Consider the following 18,182-nt stretch of genomic DNA (forward strand, 5'->3'; position numbering starts at 1 on the left):
TGTGCAGATACCAACAGGTTTTCTTCCAGAATGTTCCTGTATTTGGCTGCATCCATCTTTCCTGTCCCTGCTGAAAAAAAGCAGGCCCAAACCATGATGCTGCCACCACCATGTTTGACAGTGGGGATGGTGTGTTCAGGGTGATGAGCTGTGTTGCTTTTACGCCAAACATATCGTTTTGCATTGTGGCCAAAAAGTTCAATTTTGGTTTCATCTGACCAGAGCACCTTCTTCCACATGTTTGGTGTGTCTCCCAGGTGGCTTGTGGCAAACTTTAAACGAGACTTTTTATGGATATCTTTGAGAAATGGCTTTCTTCTTGCCACTTTTCCATAAAGGCCAGATTTGTGCAGTGTACGACTGATTGTTGTCCTATGGACAGACTCTCCCACCTCAGCTGTAGATCTCTGCAGTTCATCCAGAGTGATCATGGGCCTCTTGGCTGCATCTCTGATCAGTTTTCTCCTTGTTTGAGAAGAAAGTTTGGAAGGACGGCCGGGTCTTGGTAGATTTGCAGTGGTCTGATGCTCCTTCCATTTCAATATGATGGCTTGCACAGTGCTCCTTGAGATGTTTAAAGCTTGGGAAATCTTTTTGTATCCAAATCCGGCTTTAAACTTCTCCACAACAGTATCTCGGACCTGCCTGGTGTGTTCCTTGGTTTTCATAATGCTCTCTGCACTTTAAACAGAACCCTGAGACTATCACAGAGCAGGTGCATTTATATGGAGACTTGATTACACAGAGGCGGATTCTATTTATCGTCATCGGTCATTTAGGACAACATTGGATCATTCAGAGATCCTCACTGAACTTCTGGAGTGAGTTTGCTGCACTGAAAGTAAAGGGGCCGAATAATATTGCACGCCCCACTTTTCAGTTTTTTATTTGTTAAAAAAGTTTAAATTATCCAATAAATGTTGTTCCACTTCAAGATTGTGTCCCACTTGTTGTTGATTCTTGACAAAAAAATTAAATTTCATATCTTTATGTTTGAAGCCTGAAATGTGGCGAAAGGTTGCAAGATTCAAGGGGGCCGAATACTTTTGCAAGGCACTGTATCAGCCAATACATATTGAACCTCCAATATTGGCTTACAAAATTGGCTTTAGACATAGGTTTATTGGTCGATCTTGGGGAAAAAAATATCCACATATTGGCCAGCCAATACATAATGAACTTTTAATACTGGTTTCCAAAATCTGCTTTAGACATCGATATAGCGGCTTATATCAGTCGATCTTGGGAGGGGGTGAATCCATATATCGGCCTGATATATCAGCCAGCCAAAATATATTGAACCCCTAATATTGGCTTACAAAATCGGCTTTAGACATTGATAAATCGGTCGAACTTGGGGGGGAAAAATCCACATATATCTTGGGGAAAAAATCCACATATCGTCCAGCCAATACATAATGAACCTTTAATACTGGTTCACAAAATCGGCTTTAGACATTGATATAGCAGCTGATATCAGTCGATCTTGGGGGGTGGGGGGGGGGAGTTCCACATATCGGCCCGATATATCAGCCAGCCAATATATATTGAACCTTAAATTTTGGCTTACAAAATCTGCTTTAGACATTGATAAATCGGTCGATCTTTTATCCACACATCGGCCAGCCAATACATATTGAACCTGTAATATTAGCTTACAAAATTGGCTTTAGACATCCATATATCGGTTGATCTTGGAAAAAAATCCACATATCGGCCAGCCAATACATAATCTTTTATACTGGTTTACAAAATTGGCTTTAGACATCAATATATCGGCTGATATCAGTCGATCTTGGGTGAAAAAATCCATATATCGGCCAGATATATTGGCCAGCCAATATATGTTGAACCTCTAATATTGGCTTACAAAATCAGCTTTAGACATCGATATATCGGTCGATATATCGGTCGATCTTGGGGGAAGCAAAAAAATCCATATATCAGCCAGCCAATATATATTGAACTTCTAATATTGGCTTACAAAATCGGCTTTAGACATCGGCAGTGGGCCGATATAAATCGGCCCGATATATTGGTCGTGATAATCACTGCCAAAACAATGAATATACCAGTTGTACTATTTTATCGGCTATATATATATTGATATCAGCTGATATCAGTCGAGATTGGGGGGGGGGGGAGGGGGGGAATCCACATCCTATCCCAGTGTTTCCCCTAGGATTTTTTGAAGCTGTGGTGGTGGGCTGCATCGGAGTCGGACAGCCTCACCATGTCGTGCCACAGCGAATTTTTTTTTCTTCATTTTTTCCCCCAAGAAGAACCATAACAAAGATATATTTGAAATATTTCATTAGCCAGGCTAATGTTGTACCTCTCAGCTACAGTACATGTATGTAAAATGCGTAGCTGATTACAGCTACGTTACCCGATGTACTAATGCGACTTTTTTTCTCGTGGCAATAGTACGACTTACATCTCGTAGTGACTCAGGGTTGGCAACCCAAACTGATGAAAGAGCCATATTTGACCCCCAAAAAAACAAAAAAAAAAAACTGATACAGTATGTCTGGAGCCACAAAAAATTAAAAGCCTTGTACAAGCCTTATAATTATCGATACTAGCTATATTAGCCTACTATAGAAATGACTAAGTTGGCTAGAAATACGTAATTAGCCTTCATGATTAAATGTTTATTTTCCCTGCAGTGGATCCTATAGAGAATGACGCACCACGTGACTACTCTGTTGTACTATGCCACCACAAGTTTAACTTCATTACAATATTAATGAATTGAAAGAATGTTTGTGTCATGTTTGTCCTCCTAGAAATCCTATTAAAACAAAAAAATATATTTCCCTCCCCCATCTTTTTCCATTAAAAAAAAAAAAAAAAAAAAAAAAAAAAAGCTCCGAAGCATCGCTAAAGAGCCGCATGCGGCCCGAGAGCCGCGGGTTGCAGACCACCGTCGTAGTCCTCCTTTTTCCTTTTATTTGACCCTCATAAGTACTACATTACCACAACAATAACAGTCCTTCTGTCAACTGACCCATTTAGAGCACTGGGGGAATTCTAATAGCCGTGTAAAGAGTTTTACTTGATTCGGTGAGAAGGTGAATAGTTTTTTCCCCGTTGTTCGTAAACTAAATTTCCACACAAAGGCACGTCGAGGTACCATTAACTTAGCAAGGAGAGGTATGAGAGTCATTTTTCGAGTGTCCCAGAGCTCGCGAAATTTGGGTGGGGGGGCGCATTTATCAAAGTTTCGTCAGCCGTAATTGTCTGAAGTTGGCGCGCCGGTGTTGTGCCGAAAAATAGCCACTCCACGTGAAATGTCCCCCCTGACGGGAGCGCCCACACGTCACTCGTACAAACAGCCTTTTCTTACCAATCGATGGAACCAGAAACGACGTTCTTGTACCGTGAATATGTATCATTTTACTCTGCTTGAACTGATAAAATGTTTACTGTGACCAACGCTCTGAAAATAGAGCAAGGCTTTATTTTGGGCCCCGCCTCTCCGCAGTCTCTCAGCGCAAGTTAGTCAAAGTTTGCTTTCCGTCCAAGACGGCCGTCCACCGCTCACTTTCGCCGAAAAGTCCGATCCAAATTATTGTAATGCCCCGGATATGGGCAAGAAGGAGAGAAGTCTGTATTTGCTTACCCACTTTATTGTGGTAACAATAATAAAGAAAAACAATAACAAAATAACAGCGGGCTGCTACGACATGCGACCGCTATCTCTCGCTATCTCGCTCGTTCTCCCATTCTTCCTACTCGTTCCCCTTGCGTCTCTTAAGGGGGGGCCTGCATAGTTACGAACATTAGGCTACAATACACAATGAATAGGTGTCCGCTGAACTCCTCCCACTCGGCTGCCGCAAGTTTGAAGCGGCCTTAAAAATTTTTTTTTATTTAAATAAATAAATAAAATACATCTCATTTGCCAGGCGTGGCGGCTTTCATATTAGTGTGGCGGTGCGCCACAATCTGTTGAATATAGGGGAATCCCTGTATCCTACTGGCTCATATTGGCCAATTTTGAGGAAAATCATCCATGTATCGGCCCGATATATCGGTTGTGATCATCACTGCCCAAACAGTGACCATACTAGTTCTCCAATTATATCGGTCGATCTTGAAAAGAAACAATCCACATATCGGCCAGCCAATATGTCAGTTGACCTTTTATACGAACGGTCGTCACCCAGTGAACATAACAGTTGTGCTATTATATCCACTCATCTTCCAGGCGTTCGTCCAATTGGGAAGCTGCGAGGACGCCGAGATGATGGTCAAATACTACACGGTCAACCCGCTCACGATCAACGGACGGAACATCCACCTCAACATCTGCGCCAAGTACAAGACGCTCAAGTGAGTCCGTTGGACGCCACGTCGCCGGGACCGGCGCTTCACCTTTTTGCTTTGTTACCCGCTCAGCATCAACCGCAGACAGAAGGACGTGGGCGGAGGGAGAGCTCGGAGGACCGGAGACAAAAGGAAAAGGTCCCGGTCTCGCTCCCGATCTCAGTCCCAGTCCCGGTCACGGTCCCGCTCCAGGAGCCGAGACGAGGAGAACGCCGGCAAATCGGGGTCAGAAGACGGCGAGGAAGTGGCCGGGGTGGTGGAAGGGGAGCAAGAGGAACAGGAAAAGGAGGAGCCTCAGGATGAGAAGACTACAGACGGGGAAGAAAAACCGAGCCAGGAGGGAGAGGAGACCGAGGGACGGGAGGACGACGGCAGCAGCGTTCAAAAGAAGGTGACGTGGTCCGCTGACTTTGTGCTGTGCTGTTTGTTTAAGGCAGTGATTCTCAGTTATTTTCTGTGACGCTCCGTCACTTCCTGTTGATTTGGGGACATTTTGGGGACACGTCCTGTTCAACAGGTCACTTAATGTTGATTTGGGGACATTTCAGGGAAACGTCCTGTTGATTTGGGGAAGTTTTGGAGACATGTCCTTTTGAAATCAGGTTACTTCCTGTTGATTTGTGGATATTTCGGGGACAAATCCCGTTGTCCTTAAGTCACTTCCCGATGATATGGGGACATTTCGGGGACACGCCCTATTGATATCGGGTCACCTATTGTTGATTTGGGGACATTTTGGGGACGCGTCCTGTTGAAATCGGGTCACTTACTGTTGATTTTTGGACATATCGGTGACACGTCCTGTTGATATTGGGTCACTTCCTGTTGATTTGGGGACATTTCAGGGACACTTCCTGTTGACATCGGGTCACTTACTGTTGATTTGTGGACATATCAGTGACACGTCCTGTTGATATCTGGTCACTTCCCGTTGATTTGTGGAAATTTCAGGGACACCTCCTGTTAAAATCTGGTCACTTCCTGTTGATTTGTGGACGTATCAGTCACGTCCTGTTGATATCGGGTCACTTCATGTTTATTTGGGGACATTTCGGGGACACGTCCTATTGATATCGGGTCACTTATTGTTGATTTGGATATATTTCTGGGTCACTTCATGTTTATTTGGGGACATTTCGGGGACGTGTCCTGTTTAAACCGTGTCACTTCTTGTTGATTTGGGGACATTTCAGGGACACGTCCTATTGATATCGGGTCACTTATTGTTGATTTGGGGACATGTCCTGTTGAAATCGGGTCACTTACTGTTGATTTGTGGACGTATTGGTGACACGTCATGTCGATATCGGGTCACTTCCTGTTGATTTGGGGACATTTCAGGGACACGTCCTATTGATACTGGGTCACTTCTTGTTTATTTGGATATATTTCCGGGTCACTTCATGTTTATTTGGGGACATTTCGGGGACGTGTCCTGTTTAAACCGTGTCACTTCTTGTTGATTTGGGGACATTTCGGGGACACGTCCTATTGATATCGGGTCACTTCCTGTTGATCTGGGGACATTTGGGGGACACGTCCTGTTGTTATCAGGTCACTTCCTGATGGATTTTGGCGGCATTCACTGTTCACTTTTCTTTGAATTGGGGTCACTTCCTGTTGATCTTAGGACATTTGGGCGACACTTCCTGTTGATACCAGGTCACGTACTGTTGATCTGGGGACATTTGAGGGACACTTCTTATTAATGTCATATCACTTTAGGTCAATTTGGGGACATTTCAGGGACACGTCCTGTTGAAATCGGGTCACTTCCTGTTGACGTAGGTGCATTTAACGGTCACTTTTAATTTTAACGCAATCGTGGGTCACTTGTTTTTGGTGCATTTTGTTGAATTTGGCTGCATCTACCGGTCACTTCCTGTTGATTTTGGGTCACTTCCTGTTAATTTTGGGTCATTTATTTTGACTTTGGCACATTTACCGGTCCCTCTCTGTTCATTTTGGCACATTTACCTGTCACTTCCTTTTTTATTTTGGGTCACTTCGTGTTGACTTTGGCACATTTACAGGTCACTTTCTGTTAATTTTGAACTAATCATGGGCCACTTCCTGTTGATTTTTGAGTATTTTGTTGGTTTTGGGCCCATTTACCGGTCACTTCCTGTTAATTTTGAGTCAATAATGGGTCTTTTTCCTGTTGACTTTAGCGCATTTACCGGTCACTCTGTTGATCATTTACCTTTCACTTCTTGTTGACTGGTCACTTCCCTTCGATTTTGGGTCACTTCCTTCTGACTTTGGCGCATTTAACAGTTGCTTCCTTTTGATTTTGGGTCAATCCCTGTTGACTTTTGTGCATTTTGTTGAATTGGGGCGCATTTACCGGTCACTCTCTGTTGATTTTTGGCGCATTTACCTGTTACTTTTTATTTTGGGTCAATTCCTGTTGACTATGGCACATTTACCGCTAACCTCCTGTTAATTTTGGCACAATCATGAGCCATCTCCTGTTGATTTTCGTGCATTTTGTTGGTTTTGGAGCATTCACCGGGCACTTCCCTTCAATTTTGGGTCACTTGCTGTTGACTTTGGCGCATTTACGGGTCACTTCCCTTCGATTTTGGGTCACTTCTTGACAAGTTCCTGTTGACTTTGGCGCATTTACTGGTCACTTCCTTTTAATTTTGATGCGGTCATGGGTCACCTTTGTTGATTTTGCGCATTTTGTTGAATTGGGGAGCATCTACCAGTCACTCTGTTGATTTTGGCGCATTTACCGGTCAGTTTTTTTGTTTTGGGTCACTTCCTGTTGATTTTTGAGCATTTTTTTGGTTTTGGCGCATTTACAGGTCACTCTCCTTCGATTTTGAGTCACTTCCTGTTGACTTTGGCGTATTTACCGGCCTCTTTAATTTCGACACAATTATGGGTCACTGTCACTCATGTTGATTTTTTTTTTTTTTTTTTTTTGGCTTTTTTTATGTGCATTTTGTTGAATTTGGCTGTACCTACCGGTCACTTTCTGTTGATTTTGGGTCACTTCTTGTCGACTTTGGCACATATACCTGTCACTTCCTTTTTATTTCGGGTCACTTCCTTGTAATTTTTAAGCAATTTGTTTGTTTTGGCTCATTTATCGGTCACTTCCCTTCGATTTTGGGTCACTTCCTGTTGACATTGGTGCATTTACTGGTCACTTTAATTTTGACGCCATCATGAGTCACTTCCTGTTGATTTTTTTTTGCATTTGTTGATTTTGGTGCATTTACCTGATCACTTCCTTTCGATTTTGGGTCACATCCTGTTGACTTTGGAGCATTTACCGGTCACTCTGTGTTGATTTTGGCATTCGTGGGTCACTTCTTATTGATTTGTTTTTGGGGTTTTTTTGGGTGCACATTTTGTTGAATTGGGTCAATTTAACAGGTCACTTTCTGTTGTTTTTGGGCCACTTCCTGTTGATTTTATTGCATTCGCTGGTCACTTCGATTTTGGGTCACTTCCTGTTGACTTTGGCGCATGTACCGGTCATGCTCTGATTTTGGCATTCGTGGGTCACTTCTTGTAGATTTTTGAGCATTTCATTGGTTTTGGCCCATTTATCGGTCACTTCCCTTCAATTTTGGGTCACTTCCTGTTGACGTTGGCACATTTACCGGTTAGTCTGTTGATTTTGGCATTCGTGGGTCACTTATTTTTTTTCTGTGTGCATTTTGGGTTTGGGGCAGTCTTACCTATTTTTTCCTTTTTATTTTGGATTACTTCCTGTTGACTTTGGCACATTTAACAGTCACTTCCTGTTGATTTTTGTGCAATTTATTGGTTTTGGCGAATTTACCGGTCACTTCCATTCAATTTTGGGTCACTTCTTGTTGACTTTGGCGCATTTACCGGTCTGTTCCTTTTAATTTTGACACAATCATGGGTCACTTCTCGTTTTTTTTTTTTTTTTTGTGTGCATTTTGTTGAATTTGGCCGCGTCTACCGGTCATTTCCAGTTGATTTTTGGTCACTTCTTGTCAACTTTGACACATTTACCTGTCACTTCTTTTATTTTGAGTCACTTCCTGGTGATTTTTAAGCATTTTGTTTGTTTTGGCTCATTTATCGGTCACTTCCCTTCGATTTTGGGCCACTTCCTGTTGACGTTGGCGCATTTACCGGTCACTTTAAGTTTGACGCCATCTTGGGTTACTTCCTGTTGATTTTATTGCATTCACCGGTCACTTCGATTTTGGGTCACTTCCTGTTGACTTTGGCACATGTACTGGTCACGTTCTGATGATTTTGGCATTCGTGGGTCACTTCTTGTTGATTTTTTTTTAGCATTTCATTGGTTTTGGCCCATTTATCGGTCATATCGTGAGATCGTTATCGTGAGCCTTGTATCGCGTTTTGTATTGTAAGGAAACTTCTTCACAGGCTCCCTCCGCTGAAAACGTGAAGGATGAAGGGCCGGTGGATGAGATGGAGGCGGCGGACAGCGCGGAGGAGGTAAGATTTTTTTGCCTTAGACGGACGGACAGCGCGCTAAACCTTCCGGTCGGCTCAGGATGAGGACTTCCTGGAGAACATGGAGGACTTTGTGACGCTGGACGAACTGCCCGATGACGAGAAAGAAGCCGAAGATCAAGGACAGTCCGACGGTATCGGTAAGCCGCCGAGCTCGCTTCCGTGACCGTCGCGGCGGTGTCGCTCAGTCTTTCTCTTCTCCTCCGCAGACCCGTCCAGGAAGGGGGTACGTCTCGGCGTCGCCGGAGTCCGTCGAGCGGAAGCCGTCGGAAGTGACGTGAACTTTTCTTCCCGTTAGGGAATGCGCGTGGTGAACATCCTGGGCTTCAGACGAGGATACAAATACCTGGACGAGCTGCTGGGGCTGGCGACGCCCTTCGGGAAGGTGGTCAAACATCTGGTCCTGGACTGGAGGCCCGAGGTAGTGTCGCCGCGTGGGAGTCTCCGCGTCGGTGACGCCGCGACTAACGCGCCGCCCGTTTCCCGCCAGGCGTTCCTTCAGTTCGCCACCGAAGAGGAAGCCCGGGCCATGGCCAAATTCTACAACGGCAACGTGATGGCCTCCGTGTGCGGGCGCCAGGTTAGGGTCACGCACTCGATGACCTATCCGACCATTAAGGTGAGAACGGCCTTGACTGGCCGGTGTCGCGCTCATAATCATTGTCAAACCCTTGGAGCCAAAACGGGACAGTCGTGATCAGTTATCGGCCATTTTACATCAGTGCCAATCATTAACTCATTTGCTCCCAAAAACGTATAAATACCTTCTGTTTTTAATTGTTTTAGTGTCCCAAAAACATATTTACAGTGTGGCTAATAAATATTTAGTCAAGCACTAATTGTGCAAATTTTCCCACTTGAAAATATTAGAGAGGCCTGTAATTGTCATCATGGGTAAACCTCAACCATGAGTGATAGGATGTGACTTAAGGAATAGAAATGGGGGGTAGGTTTTAATAAGCAAATGCTTCATCCTACTCCCTTTTGGACACAATGAATTAGGGCTGCAACGATTAATCGAATAACTCCAGTATTCGATTACAAAATAAGATTCGAATTAAATTTTGTTGCTTCGAGTATTCGTTTAACCCTTTAAGGTCTGGGCCTATTTTGTCTGATTTTGCATGCCTTTGAAGTTGCCTTTATATTTCAAAGAAAGAATTGTTTATGATGGCCTGGTTTGGTCCCTTTTTTATGACACCTTGAACTTCATGTCCAAACTGTTGTTTCCTTCACTGACCAATTATAAATCATCATTTTGGGCCCAAAAAGACCAAAAATTCCAAAATCGCTTTGTCAAAATTTTTAATATTGATGTCCAATTGACAACCAAACATGCGTAACGAACCGTTTTGAAACTTTGTAATATTTATTCAACATGTTAAGATGAACATTCAACCCAAAAAATTTAGAATAAATAGTCTTATATTTGACAATTCAACATAAACAACAGGTATAGCCATAGGCGTTTTTTGCCTTTATACATGCTCTAGTCAAAACAGGTTATATACAGCAGACCAAACAGTGAAGAACAGTGAAAAAATATATACCATCTAACACAAAAAGTGTTTAGAGGCCATCTCTTTATGAGTTTAGGTATTGCGGCCCATCACCTGATGAAAACTATGTACACACAATCAAGCTTCTTGAACACACATTTATATACACAAATTGAGAAGACTGATTGTGGGGGAAAAAAAAAAAATATATATATATATATATATATATATAAATAACATTGGAGAAAAAAAAGCATTTTCAAAAATATTTACAATAAACAAGTTAATTTTTTTTCAGGCATGCCACTCCGAAAAGCAGTTTCGTCCTGGAATTAGACACAGGGCCACATCACACAGCTCACACTTCCATGGGGTGTCGGTCCTCTTTCCAACCTTCCATTTTCATTTCACTTTACTTTCATTGTCACTATAAATGTACATGAAAAAAAGTCAGTATTTATGAAAATAGTAAAGTATAAAATAAAAATATATACAGCAATAAATAATAATGGAAATCTATATGTATGAAAATAGAAAGAATACCATAGCTGAATATGTGCTACATCCCTAATCTTCATATAGAAAGAACACCACAAATTATAAATTCCTGCCTGGGATACCCACAGTGCATGTACGACTTTGATCTGATATGCACATTTTATTATTATATACACAAACACACACACTTATATTGCATCAAAATTAACTTTGTCTTGCAATATCAAAAGAAACTTTCAAAAGAAACGTTTTCAACATGAAAAAAAAAAAGTGAGTTGGCTTACCTCTGCTCGTCGATGGCGTCACCCACGTGTTCAAATCCGTCACTATCTTCACTCGAGGACGACAAATTTGGACTAACGTCTTCCTCAAGTTGATCAAACAGCACAATTGCTTGTGCTAAATTTAGTTTTCCGTTCATTCTCAAAGTCACACAAAGTCGTTGCTCGATCCATACGGCCGTCGCTCGCCACCTCGCTGCTTCAGAACACTCCTCCCTCTCGTTCGGTGGAACCTCGCACGGCAGTTATATTTATTTTAAAAAAAAACGCATTTTGTGCTTCCACTGTGACTTCGAAAGGGTTCGTTTGATTTGTGTTTTTTTCATGGAGCTTCCGTTTTGAAAAAGGACAAGAAATGATGGAAATATAGACATAAACAAATGATCCATGCAGCGTTTTAATGTTTTTTTGAGAGGACAATAAAACTATAAAACTTAAATGACAATATCTCACGTTCTAGTTGGTCGATTGACTTCAAATAATAACAAGAGTAAACCGCAACTTCCGCACTTTAAAACGAGACCAACCAACAGCATGTGGGTGACGTAATTAAAACGTGAGGGCGCTTCAAAGACGATGTGCGCTGAGGACGCGCCGGCGCGTCCTTCGACTCTCAAGGTTTAAAGTGGAATTGTAATGGTTTGTTTTGAAAGTGTTTGCATTTAGTTTTTAGGGTGGATTTGGTTTGGATTTGGGTGGAAACACTGCCCTCTAGTCTGCCTCATTTTACATGGCTGAATCCAGCTGCTCCCTGTTAAGACCAACATAAGCTATGTTTTTGTTATACTAATGTTTTTTCAATGCATTCGTAACTTAGTTTATAGGTATATTTAGCCGTTTTTTTTTTGTGGGAATATGTGAACCATTTGTTAAGAGCATTGTAAAAAAATGAATAAATAAAAAATGTTAGCATTTTATAGCATTTAAGCTAGCGGACTTTTGCTATGTAAGTTAGCCAATTGTTCTTTTGTTCTACATAGATCCTCATTTATTTATTTTTTATACCGTTTGAGGCTCAGCCCAGGTGTTTTAATTGTTGATGTTCCTTATCCGATTACTCGATTATTCGAACTAACTAGTTCATCGATTAATCGACGACTAAAATAATCGATAGCTGCAGCCCTACAATGAATAATTCCTCATCTTGATTATTATCATTATTATTGGCTTAACCATTGTTGCTGTTATCTCAAATTATCGTTCAGATTTTTTTTTCTTCTCATGTCCAAATAAAAAAAGCATTCACATATTACTCCCCCCCCCCCCCCCCCCCCAAAAAAAAAAAAAAACAGGACTAAATATACCTATAAACCCAATTACGAATGTATTAAATAAACATTAGCCTAAATAAAAACATACCTTATGTTGGTCTTAAAAGGGAGCTGCTGGATTTAGCCATGTTCAATGAGTTATGTCGTATTCACTGTTGCCACTAGAGGGCAGTGTATCCACTCAAATAAAAAAAACAAAATGCAAACGCTGTCAAAACAAACCATTACAACGCCACTCCAATTAAACGAATATGAATTTCGACACTTTTTTCTAATCGAATTACTGGAATTAATCGATTAATCGTTGCAGCACTCCCGATTATGGCTTTGTTTTTCATAAGTGTCAGAAATGCAGTAAATCTTGTCCTACATACATGTGACACCGATGGTCACGCTGACCTCTCTGGCTTCCTGTCGCCGTAGTGCGGCGCCAACAGGGTGGTGTACGTGGGCCAGCTGCCCAACAAATACGAAGAGCAGGAGGTCCTCAAACTGGCCGAGCCCTACGGCAAAGTCAAAAAGTACTTCCTGAACCGCAATAGAAGAGAGGTAAGCGCCGCGACGGTAGGGTCGGCCTACGTTCCGCCGCCGTCTCCGGGTTTGCGAGCCGCTCGCCTACTTTTCCGCGTGCGCAGTGCTTCTTGGAGATGGAGAAGCCGGAGGCGGCAGAAGAAATGGCCCAAGCCTACAAAACCAACGTACCCAAACTCCACGGTCGACGTCTTCTCATCTACGTCAGCAGGAAGTACACGCAGCTCAAATACGGGTAAATCCTAAATGGCATGAAGTATTTTTTTTTTTTTTTTTAAATATTGAGTTTCTTTTCAAAGCATCCCCACAATTTCTTCATGGACTAATAAAGTAATATAAAGCTTTACTCTTAGCAGTGGTGGATGAAGAACTTTTTTTTTAAACTTAAAGCAAATCTAGGTCACTTTTCAAACTTTTTAAAATATTTTCATCACATTTGTGATATGTTGAATGACACCTCTTTTATGTCTTGAGGGGGTCTGTATTACTTTCACCAGCACTAACTTTGAGGAGGGTGGCGGGAACCCTACCACACACACAAAAAAAAAGCAAATGTGCTGAGTCATCATAAAAACTGAAGTCGATGCGTACGCTTTCGTGCGAATTCTGCAAAGATGGCAGAGCAACAAGATACGAAAGGTTTGAGCGACACCGAGAACCAAAAAAGGTATTTGCCATGTGGCAAAACTGATTTTGCCATGTGGCAAAATAGATTTTGCCAATGCGGCATTTTTTTGCCATGTGACTTTTTTTTGCCATGTGGCAAAATGGATTTTGCGGTGTGGCATTTTTGCGGTGTGGCATTTGTGCCACGTGGCAAAATGGATTTTGCGAGGTAGCATTTTTTTGCAATGTGGAAATTTTTTTTTGCCACATGGCAAAATGGATTTTGCCATGTGCCTTTTTTTTTTTTTGCTGTGTGGCAAAATGGATTTCGCCAAGTGGCATTTTTTTTTTGCCATGTGACAGAATGGATTTTGCCATGTGGCATATTTTTGCTATGTGGCAAATGGATTTTTTCATGTGGCATTTTTTTTTGCTATGTGGATTTTTTCTTTGCCATGTGGCAAAATGGATTTTGCCAATGCGGCATTTAATTTTGCTATGTGGAATTATTTTTTACATGTGGCAAAATAGATATTGCCAATGCGGCATTTTTTGCCATGTGGCAAAATTGATTCTGCCAAGTGGTATTTTTTTGCCATGTGTCAGAATGGATTTAGCTAAGTGGCATTTTTTTGCCATGTGGCAAAATGGATTTTGCCATGTGGCGTTTTTTTTTTTTTTTACTATGTGGATTTTTTCTTTGCCATGTGGCAAAATGGATTTTGCCAATGCGGCATTTAATTTTGCTATGTGGAATTATTTTTTACATGTGGCAAAATAGATATTGCCAATGCGGCATTTTTTGCCATGTGGCAGAATGGATTTAGCTAAGTGGCATTTTTTTGCCATGTGGCAAAATGGATTTTGCGATGTGGCATTTTTTGCTATGTGGAAAAATGGATTTTGCCATGTGGCGTATTTTTTTTACTATGTGGATTTTTTCTTTGCCATGTGGCAAAATGGATTTTGCCAATTCTTTTTTTTTTTTTTTTTTTTTGCCATGGGGCATTTTTTTCATGTGACAAAATTCATTTTTTCGGTCTTTTGATCCGCGTTTGTTCCACATCATAAAATGTCTGAGTGAGTGCTCGTCAGAGACTGGTGATTCATACTTTTTGCTAGGGTTTGTCCTTACGTACAGGAAGGAAGTACTACATTGCTTTCAGAGTATTATGTCATAATACTATTCAAAAATGTATTACCTTTTAGAGTACCTAACCCTAACACAGCTCTTAATCTCCAGACACAAATGTCCAAGCGCTCCCAAGAAAGGCCCGACTAGCAGTTCTCCTCCCAAGTCCTCCAAGCCCGACGAGGAACCCCCTGCAAAGAAAATTAAGGAGGATGAGCAAAAAGAAGTAAAGGAGGAGTCGACGGAAGAACCCAAACTGCAAGAGGACGAAGAGCAGAAGCCTCAGGAGGAGGAAGAAGAAAAGATGAAAGAGGAGAAAGAAGAGTCGATCGAGAAACCTCATGAGGATGAGGAAGAGAAACAGAAGAAACCCGGAGAGGAAGAGGAGCCAACGGAACGTCCAAACGAGGAGGATGAGGACATGCCACTGAGCCCTCAGCAAAAGACGCTTCCGGAAACTCCAGAGAAGGATCCCGCAGATCCGGAAAGGGAGCAGAACGGTGGCCAGGACGTGAGTTTTCTTCTTGGGTTCGGTCGGGCGATTCTCGTGAAAGCTATGCATTACGGCAGTGGTCCTCAACATTTTTTGATCCACTGACCGGTGTGATGTCGGCTTTTCTTTTTCCACAGACCAGCAATTTTGTCCGAAAAATAAAGCAAATATAAAATAACCGTTTGGGCTAAAAAAGAATGCTAATTAAGTACAAGACAAATGTGCGCTAATTTTTGGACTATAACCCGCTGCTTTTTCCCCTCATTTTGAATCCTTTGGCTTATCGTCCAGTGTGGCTTATTTGTTGATTTATTTGGGTTCATAGGTAACAAATTGTTTGACAGCAGTGTCATAAGTTTGCTATAGACCGTTATAATTATGAAATGACACTATCGTGGGCATTAATGAATGCATATGACGGTTGTCATTTTGTGTCATCTGGCAAATTATGTCACCAACTCCATTTACTAGTTCTTCTAAAAAAATAGCATATTGATAAAGTTCATTATTTTCTGTAATGTACTGATAAACATTCGACTTGCGTATATTTTAGATTCATTACACACGACTAGACATGTGCCGGTTTCACGGTTTACCGTGGTGTGAAAACGTCGCGGTTTCAAAACCACTAAAATTTTCCGTCATACCTTAGTACGGTATTCGCTATTTTTCATGTGCCATAATGCAGCCGAAGTGGCTTGGTGCGGCAGCACTCACCCCTTCCCGTTCGTTGCCGTGAGTGTCAGTGACGCTATTCTGCTAAATAGCCAGCAAACCCAAAAACAAATCCTCGAAACACAAGGCGTACTTTTCTTCAATTTATTGAGCTCTCAAATCGTGGTGAAATATACAAATGAATACATTTAAAACGTTGTGCAATTGTATTTTTCCACGTGTGATTAGGTTCAACAGGATAGCAGTAGCACCATTAAAAAGTTCGCCAAAAACAAAACACACATTTTCATTTCAAATTCAATATACAAACTAACTAAAACTTACAAAGATGAATGTTAGCCTAGGCTAAACTGGGAGAGCAGCTTCTTTTATGTCTCACAGCCGCTGAGTGAGAGAAAAGCTTGAATGAAGGGGGGAAAGAAAAAGAATCGCGTCAAAGATCGCTAATTGAGAAAGGAGGTCTCACTCCTCACTCCTCACTTTTTTTTTTTTTTTTTTAGATGAAACCTTTCCTCAACAATATTTGCATTTTAACATTTATAAAACTAACTTATACATTTTTAACTAACTTATTAACTTATGAATTCTTTGTTCTTTTTAACACAAAGGCATGGCATCATGTAGACTAGAGTTGACACAGTGGCTGAAAATCGCGAAACTTCACTTGAGCTTCCCCCCTCAAAAAAAGTCATACAGTATATATTTTTAATTTTATTTAGAAGTCTTTTTACTTTTTATAGCAATAATTTTGTTCTTACTCTAATATTGAGCAGCTTGAGCTGTGGCTGTGGGTATAGTCTAGGTTCTATTTATTTTAATTTTATATAAAATATTTGTAATTTTGTGTTAATTTATTTATTTTCACATTATATTCATGTTCCAATTTACAAATATGTTTTGAAAAAAAATCCTGTTCAATGAAATTTTTTTTTTTTTTTTAAACCCATACATCTCAAAATTTTGGAGCTATAATTGCAATACCGTGATACCGTAAAACCGCGGTATTTTTGCTCACGGTTATCGTACCGTGAAAATCTCATACCGGCACATGCCTACACACGACTGAAGTAGTTCAAGCCTTTTATTGTTTTAATAGTGATGATTTTGGCAAAAAAAAGAAAAATCAAAACTATGGAGGTAGATTTGTGTCTTTATTATTCAATCAAAAAAAGTTGCTTCAATCAAAATAAATATTTTCAATCGAAGAAAAAGTCACTTCAATCAAAAAAAATGTGTTTGAAAGCAAAAATAAATTTGAAACTCAAAAAAACGTATTTGAAAACTATTTTTCTTTGATTTTTTTTTTTTTTTTTTTAAATTTAAGTGAAGTTTTTTATTGAAACATTTTTGATTGAAGTAATGTAATTTTGCGTTTGGACCACATTTTGGCTAGGACATTTGTGTATTATTCAATTTAAAAATAAGTTGCTTAAAAAATATATTTTTTTTTTTTTAAAAGAAAAATCACTTTAATCAAAATTTTTTTAAAAATCAATCGCAGAAAAACAGGTTTGAATGTGAAAAAATATTTGAGACTCAGAAATTCTCATTTGAACACTTCCATTTTTCATTGAAACAGTTTTCTTTGATTGAAGCAATCCTTTTTTAGTATAAGCCATATTATGGGGACATAAATCATAAACCTAAATCATTCAATCCCAATAAAAGTTGCTTCAGTCAAAAAAAACTTTTAAATGAAAGAAAAAAATCATTTGCAAAAATGTATTTTTTTGGAAAATATTTTTTTTTATTTGAAATATATAATTAAAAGTGTCACCTTCTTTGAAAAGCAAAAAGTTTTCTTTTTCCACTGGGGGGGAAAAAGTTTTGAAGGCACTTTTTTTTTTAAGTGAAAAAAGTTTTGAAGGCACTTTTTCGATTGAATCACTTTGACACAAAGATTCAACTTCAACGCTACTTCGGGCATGTTTGAGTGGCAGGTGACTATGCCAATGGCATACAAGTATGAAGCAAGAATAATGGCCACCAGGGCTGCATCGAGCCATCGGACTCTGCTGGAGTCCAAGCCGAAAATAGGGCACCGGTACGGGGGTGTGACATCGGCATCTCACCGGAGTACCCGCGACTTGGGTGTTGGGTCTGTTGTCTCTCAACTTCCTCTTCACAATATCCCACAGATTCTCTACGGGGTTCAGGTCAGGAGCGTTGGCAGGCCAATTGAGCACAGTAATGCCATGGTCAGTAAACCATTTCCCAGTGGTTTTGGCACTGTGCCGGGTCGTGCTGAAAAATGAAATCCTCATCTCCATAAAGCTTTTCAGCAAATGGAACCATGAAGCGCTCCAAAATCTCCTGATCTCCTGCATTGACCCTGCCCTTGATAAAACACAGTAGACCAACACCAGCAGCTGACATGGCACCCCAGAC

The 18,182-nt window shown here is 40.8% G+C and overlaps 1 protein-coding gene across 3 annotated transcripts in view; it reads left to right on the forward strand.

Annotated features, from left to right (window-relative positions):
• LOC130923695 (matrin-3) overlaps positions 1-18,182 on the forward strand; it is a 30,381-nt gene that overhangs the window by 10,599 nt on the left and 1,600 nt on the right. For all 3 annotated transcript variants that reach the window (XM_057849595.1, XM_057849596.1, XM_057849597.1), the window contains exons 10-19: positions 4,214-4,338; positions 4,405-4,723; positions 8,719-8,790; positions 8,849-8,948; positions 9,018-9,034; positions 9,107-9,229; positions 9,299-9,427; positions 12,781-12,906; positions 12,993-13,123; positions 14,738-15,137. In XM_057849595.1, the coding sequence (XP_057705578.1) occupies positions 4,214-4,338; positions 4,405-4,723; positions 8,719-8,790; positions 8,849-8,948; positions 9,018-9,034; positions 9,107-9,229; positions 9,299-9,427; positions 12,781-12,906; positions 12,993-13,123; positions 14,738-15,137 (1,542 nt within the window). The remainder of the gene's footprint in view (positions 1-4,213; positions 4,339-4,404; positions 4,724-8,718; positions 8,791-8,848; positions 8,949-9,017; positions 9,035-9,106; positions 9,230-9,298; positions 9,428-12,780; positions 12,907-12,992; positions 13,124-14,737; positions 15,138-18,182) is intronic.

Source organism: Corythoichthys intestinalis, chromosome 11, assembly GCF_030265065.1.
Source record: "Corythoichthys intestinalis isolate RoL2023-P3 chromosome 11, ASM3026506v1, whole genome shotgun sequence".
In the NCBI taxonomy this organism is placed as follows: Eukaryota; Metazoa; Chordata; class Actinopteri; order Syngnathiformes; family Syngnathidae; genus Corythoichthys; species Corythoichthys intestinalis.